Genomic DNA, 7,190 nt, shown 5'->3' on the forward strand with positions numbered 1-7,190 from the left:
ATGAGGAGCTGATGCCCAATTTTGATCTCCAAGTAATGTCACAGTAATAAAACCAAACTAACCCTCCTTCCTACACACACAGGCTACACTACCTTGATAAAATGCAGTATTAGTTCATTACGGATCCTAAAAGAAATCATTACCTCAGCCATTTTCTCCTCGGGGCTGCCAATCAGCAGGTCGAAAGAAAAATACAGAGAAAGCTCTAAGTGAGGGATATGTACTTTGGTTCACTGGAGTCCCTTTCTTCAGAAAAACTGGTCTGCTCCAAAAGAAAGGGGAGAAAACATGGACTGGCCCTCTGAGAGAAGGTTTCCCAAGGCCTGCACTTTGCTGACATGTGGGGAGTTATGATGTTATAAGAGCAGCCCTGATGACAGCAGTACTATCCCACACTGCTCCTAGGATGTCCAGAACAATCTAAGGGGTAATGATAAACTTCATATGTGAGGGGAGAGGGCCCCGTCTGACACACAGAGCCGCCAGGCACATGAAAGAAACAATATAAACTTGATTTAAATGTGGGATCCCTTCCAGAAGGCTTAATTATCTATTGTATTACCACATTCCTGTTATTCAGCAGCCTCTTCTTTCTCCAACTTAAGTCCAACTACAGTATTTGTTTGGAACAAATTCAGGGAAAACTCCAAACTAACCAGATCCTAGAGGACTCAGTTAAATAGGGAACAACAGTTATGTAAGTAGAAGTTCCCCAGGCTGGAAAACACTTTGGTTGTCTGCTAACTTTCGGGAACGCTGAAGACAGCTGAGTCCAACGTTTAAACACCCACACCTATAGCATTCTGATGTTTTATGTGACATGATGCCCCTTCATCAATTCTGTGCATGTACCATCCCACCGAACTAGTTATTTTTCTTTGACGGCACGTCACGAACAATAAAGGTCACCTCCAGTTCTTAATTTCTGGACATTCATAAATCAGTTTTCTGCACTCCAGCCTTAAATGCTTATTTGTTTTGGATGCCGAGGAGATAAATTATTCCTAAGAGTGTCACAGTGTATGAGACAAATATTTAACAAAATACCCTGAAGTCTTCAAATGAATGGCTGTACGTCTTAAGACGTCACTGTCAATTCAATTCTTTAAAATTAGACAAATATGGTGTTTGACATCAAGAAGGTGTAACAACTAGTTGACAGAGTAGAATTTTCACTTTTTAACTGGCTGCCTGACACCATGAATAGGCAGCTAATAATTCAAATGCAACAGTGCTCAATGGCCAGAAATGCACATATAAATGGCTAACATAAATAGGATAAGCCCATTTTGTTAATATTATGTTTATGAACTTCACTGAAGACTGTACATTAGCTACATGTTCTTTTATTTTGATGTGTAAAAATAGCATTTGAACTCCATGAATTTTGGAGACAAGGGCACTGCCTGAATATTCATTTTCGATGAACTGTTCCATAATTTACCACCACCATTGTCCCATCACTTTAACTTCCATCTTAATTTCCTTTCCACTTGCCTTGGCTGGGCCTCAAATTTTTAAAAAGATCCAAAGAAAAAAAGCAAAAATTATTTTTACAAATGTATTTGTTAAAGAGGAAATGTGCTCTCTGTGACTGTTTCATGACTATTATCTAAAATTGAATTGCATCCTCCTGGAGGATAAATTTCTGGTCATTCCAGACAGCTTCTATTCAATACTTAGTCCTGCAGTCTCAGTAGAGGTTTTCAAGAAATACTCAACAGTTAGGATAATATAGATGGAAAAAGTGCTAGGCTATAACATAAGCCTCCTGAAGGCAGGCTCCGAGACTTTTTCTCAGTATCCTCCTATCCCCTAGCCTAGTGCCTTGCCTGTAGAAGCTCAAAGAGCTTGTTGAATAAAGGAATTTGTCTTGAGCCTAATTTTAAAACAAACAAACAAGCAAACCACCCTTTCTTCTGTTATAGCAACTACCACGCAGATGAATGCCATTAAGATTATTAAATATTTTATAGCCCTGCTTGGTTAAAGAAGAACGGGATTGGGATGGGGAACAGAGGAGAGAAAAACGGAATAAAATTAATCTGAAAAAACAGTGGAGGCTCTGGGCACAGACAAGTGCTGATAGTGAACTAAAGAGACAAGCAACTCCATTTTGGCCAGCTGTGCTTCCAAAATATATGTTAAAATCAAAATTAAAAACCCTCACTGTAGCATCAACACCTCTCCAAACAATGTAGCTCACACTACTCTGTAAAATCTTCTTGGTTCTGGCCAACAGCTGGCAAGTTGATCCCTGCAATTTTCCCTTTGCAGAAATAGCTTTGTGCAGGGAGAACTGACCCTAGTGGGCTAATAAGCCCAAACCGCTCCAAACCTGGGAGGCTGAAATGGAGGGGACATTGTTGTGTTAAGTACTTTACAACAACTGTTTCTTCTCCTCTTGACACAGCCTGACTTCCTTAAAGAAGATTTGACTGGTCAGACAGCTGTGTTGACCCTTAAGCCTTCTTTGATTCGTGATTTTTTTTTTCACAAACAATAGAAATTCACCACCCAAATCCTTTCCTAAGCTCCCATACTTTTGAATTTGCTAGTGTTGTGCCTGAAGGATGTGGACATTTCGGTAATCTATAAGCACAAAGATAAAGATTGGGACTACACAATCCCAAAACCTTCAGATGAACAGCAACAGGGGAAAAAAAAAAAAAAAAAAAAAGAAAAAAAAAGAGCAATCAACCAGAAGCTTTATCCAAAGGTGGTACTTGAAGTTGTGTGCACAAAATCTGCTTAATTACCTAAAAACAGCACTTTTCGCTCAGACACTAGAGTACTAAACAATCAAGAACAGATATAACCACATCTTCTTTTTTAAAAAATTGAAACCGTAATCACCACTTTGGGTAATGGTGATGCATTTTCACTTCTTTATATATTTCTGTATTGCCCAACTCATCCAAAATCAAACACCTATTTTTTTGTGTGCTGAGAAATGTAAAATTATCTTTTCAAAACAAAACGAAATGCCCAGTACTCTATCCACATGGGGGTAAAATTCAAGCTTGCTATAGCAAAGGCGCGTAAGCAGCAGAAAGAATTTTTTTGCGTGTGGTCACTGCATCTGATTGCTTTGTCAGTCTGTAGGAAACCTCAGAGCCCAGGCAAATCAGAAAAGAAGATATTTCTGTTCTCTCTCAGAGCTTTTTGTTACATTGAGACTTCTCCTGGACACCTCCTTTCATGGTGTGTTTTTAATAACATGATAGGAACTGCTTTTCAGGAACACTAACCCTCCCTTGATTATCCTCATATAGTGCTGTCCCTTTCATTCACCAGTGACAAATGCAGAATTTTCCTGCCCGTGCCCCGAGGGCACTCCGTCACTTATCCAGTCCTCGGGTACAAAAACAGAGGCCCCTGTTTCAACCACGTTTCTTTGCTTCAATACCCCGCACAGCTCGGGGAAGTCAGTGTCCCTGTTATTGAGCTATTTTGACCAGGAAAGGCAGTCCCCCCCCAACCCCCCCAAGCCTACCCCCGCTTAGGTCTACTAAGCAACTCAGGGCCTGCCTGGCCGGAACCAGGAAATCCTTCAAACTCCCACTCCCCAGCCTCATCCAGGCTTTAGACATTATGGAGATCTAGAATCGAAATAACCCACTTTCTTAAATACCTGTCTCCTAGTTCTCCTCAAAACATACCAGAACGTTCGCGTCGACGGGAGGGAACTGAACCTGCGGCGTGGCAGAAACGCATACCCAGATGGGAATTAGGGAGGAGGTGGAGGATGGAGGGCCTGGCCTAACTGCTCCCATGGCCCGAGGGTTTTGCAGACAACGGGAAGGGACTGGGGAGAGTACAGTGAGAGAAAAAGCAAAAGGGGTGTGCGCTGCCGCGGAGCTCAGAGGGGCAGCAGCGGTGCTTCCGAGCCCAATCTGTCAGGGACCCCAGTGGACAAAGCCAAGCCGGGTAGGAGCACAGGGGACCCAAGCTATGGAATCAAGACCACCTCAGCTCTGCGCATAAGCGCGTGGGTGGCGCAGACAGGTGGGTAAGGTAGAGGGGGAGCCGGCGAGCAGAGGTGGGCCCCTGGCCGCCCCCAAGGGCAACCCCGTGAAGCAGGGAGGGGAGAAACAAGGTTGATGGGGTGGGAGTACCCACAAAGGAGTCTCCTCGGGGAATGGCCAGGTCGGGAAAACTGGGCTAGCAGACCACAGCGGGAGCCATCCCTTGCGCTTCTGCGGGGCCTGGGCCGTGGTTGCGTGCACCGGCGCAGTCCTCTGCCGCCCTGGGGAGCGTAGAGGGTGCGGGTGAATGGGCACCTGCGCATCTGGGCACTCGGGTGCATCTTGCTCCTTCCTGAAGCATATGAGGAGGTAAAGAAGGACAAAGTCTCCCTCGCCCGCTGATCCAGTGTGTGGGACGCGCTCCGAGGCGCGGGCACTTACTTCTCGTAGTCATACTTGCAGTAGAGCTTCTTGTCCCGGTAGAAGCAGGTGGTCTCCAGGGGCTCTTTGCAGGAGGTACACTGCACGCACTGCTCATGCCAGAAGCTGTCGTTGAGCCGCAGCAGAAACCTGTCCGAGATGACCCGTTGACAGCCCTCGCAGACAGACTTGGGGCTCACCGCTCTGCCTACAGCAGCAACAGACGTCCGCCCGTGAGCCGAGCCGGCCCAGCATCCCGGCCAAACCCGGCCCGGACCAGCTACGGATCACTCCACACCCACCGATTTACCCCCGTGTCCTCTCACCCTGGGAAGCCCCCTGCTAAACATCCAAGCTGAGATTTGGAGAGCAGAGCAAAATCAAACCAAATGGCATTTCTAATAAACAGGGACTATGTGGAAAGGTTTCAGTTCTACCAGGGGAGGGGGTAGAAATCAATAAGTGGCCTTTAATTATCAAACCTACCCTGGTATGCGCGCAAACGTGCGCACATCCTGTAAAATCGGCCTGCAAATAAATGTGTGCTCCCAAGTTTATCACATAATCACTAAATCACTCACTATGCTTGTCTCTATTGTCTATTATTAAAACTGTGAGTGTGTAAAAAGAATTTTCTACTTTGTTGTTTGGTTTTGTCTTTTGCTAAAACGCAATTCTGTTCTATTTTTTTAAAGAAAACTACATTTTCTTTGCTTCCTAAAAAGTCCCGTGCGTGCAGAAAAATACTGTTCTCGCCCTAGGCAAACTAAGTATTGTTCAAACCAATGAACCCCAAGCTGCTGGCTGGAGCGCAAATTACAGATGGGTTTTTTCATAATTAAGAAGTATCAAAATGGAGGGAAGGAAAAAATTTAAAAAATGGAAAGAAGCAGGACTCGGAGACGCCGCGTAGTGTCCGACCAGGATTCCGGGAATCAGGCGAGCTCAGCAGCCACGCGTGAGGGCGAAACCGCACCCAAACCGACTCGGCGCGAAAGGGACTCCTCTCCGTCCCAACCCTTGCACTTCTGTCAGTTTTGTCCCTTTAGTTTGCGGGTGCGGGGGGGCTGCTTTTTTTTTTTTTTTTTTTTTGAGGGTGGTGGGATGCTCAGCCACCTTTGTCGCTTTGCCGGCACGTTTCACAGCTATTTAAAGAAGGCCTAGTCTCCCGGGTAACCATACCTTTGCGCGTGGTGTCCCAAAGGGCCTGACCCTTCCCAGTTCCCCTGCTACTCGGTCGCCTTCCCCTTAGGAGACGCAGCCACCGGCTCAGGAGCGGGGCCGGTCACCTTGGGGCTCAGGCAGGGAGGACTAGAAGTAGCGAGGTCTTTAAAATGTTCCCTATTCTTTCTGCCCTTTCTCGGCGGCTAGGGCCACGACCCGGGCGCAGAGAGCGGACGTGGGCCGGGCAGGGAGTACCGGGCGAGCCGCGACGCCCGCTGAACGCAAGAAGTTCGAGCGCGCCCTGCGCCAGGTCTGGGCCAGCTCTGACGCCCTGGATCTTCCGAGGCTGTGTGGAGTCGGTAAGTTTCCGAAAGGGCGGTTGAAATAGGGGGAACGCGGTGCACGCGATTTCGTTTCATCTGGGGAGTTGGGGGGGATTCCTCCCTCAGTCTGGTTTCGCTAGCCGAACAGGCTCATGCTCCGCCTCCGCCCCGCTCTAGCGGTTCCGAGTCAGGGAAAGAGGCAAGAGGTTTAACTGACAAAACGAAAACCCCTCCCGCTAAAAAAAAACACCCATTCACCAAACTTGAAAAGCATCGAGGGCGGGGTGCGGGGTGCAGGGTGGGAATCCCTGGCCTCAGCTCGGTTAGACCCGCGTGTGGGTCGAGGCCCTGGGCTCGCCGCTCCTCCGTGGTCGCTGCGAAGAGATTGGGGAGACCCGGGAGGGAGGGCGACACGCCGGACCCGAGATCCGGCTCCAGTTAATTAAAGCCGAGGCAAGGGCCCTGCCGCGCGGGCTAATCCCCGCGCTGCGCTGCCCACCGGCCCGGAAAAGCCTCTCCGCGGTGCTTGAGGCTGAGATTGGGGCTGGAGTTGGTTGGAGGCGAGAAGCCGCCTCGAACTTGGGTGCTCCGTGACTGGGGTTTGTGTGCTCGTCCCTAAGCCTCGGAGAAGACGGCGGCATTTATGAGACGTCGATCAGCTCTGTGATTAAAAATCCAGTCCTGGGTATTTTTAATCATTTGCCACTCAAACGCCTGCAAGCAATCTCGCCCGCCCCTCGCGGCTCTGGGGAGTTCGGTGCCCGATGCGTGAGGCCTGGGGTGGCTTGTCGGTTAAGGGTAGGAAGGACCCACAGAGACTGACGGCTAGACAGGGAGTGGGCTCAACTAAGTGCATGAAGCGGGCCGCTAGCTCCCCTATTGCCGACCGGGTCCAAGGAAGCTGGGCTCCAGAGCTGGGGCCTGGCGGAAAGACGGTGCGCCCAGGCGCATGGCCTGAATACTCACCCAGCAGCGAGGAGAAGGAGGCCGACGTCTCAATGGCGCTTTGGAAGTTCTCCTCCATCTTCAGGCCGTCCAGCATGTTCGGGCCGGGCCGGGAGGACCTGTAGAGGAGAGGAGACGACGCTTTAGGCGTCTGTGCCCTCTGGGACGCGGCGCCCGAAGCCGCTGCACTCTTGGGAAAAGACGGAGGGAGTGTCCAGGGTGACCAGAATGAGCTGGGAGGGTAGAGTCCAGCCAAGAGAAATGTGGGGTGGGAGGAGAGAAACGAGTCACAGCGAACTGCTCTGACTGATCTGATTTCACTCGAAGTCAACGCGTTAAGTACTTAGGCCTCCGCCCCCCCAACTGCGTT

At 49.0% G+C, this 7,190-nt stretch overlaps 1 protein-coding gene across 1 annotated transcript in view; it reads right to left on the reverse strand.

The window, feature by feature from the left end:
* Positions 1–6,917, reverse strand: part of LMX1A (LIM homeobox transcription factor 1 alpha) — a 146,242-nt gene extending 139,325 nt beyond the window's left edge. Inside the window, exons 1-2 of the mRNA XM_068538346.1 lie at positions 6,842–6,917; positions 4,410–4,596 (exon numbers count right to left, since the gene is read on the reverse strand). Coding sequence (XP_068394447.1) covers positions 4,410–4,596; positions 6,842–6,917 — 263 coding nt within the window. The remainder of the gene's footprint in view (positions 1–4,409; positions 4,597–6,841) is intronic.
* Positions 6,918–7,190: the final 273 nt, after the last annotated feature.

This window comes from Eschrichtius robustus, chromosome 3, assembly GCF_028021215.1.
Source record: "Eschrichtius robustus isolate mEscRob2 chromosome 3, mEscRob2.pri, whole genome shotgun sequence".
Taxonomy (NCBI): Eukaryota; Metazoa; Chordata; class Mammalia; order Artiodactyla; family Eschrichtiidae; genus Eschrichtius; species Eschrichtius robustus.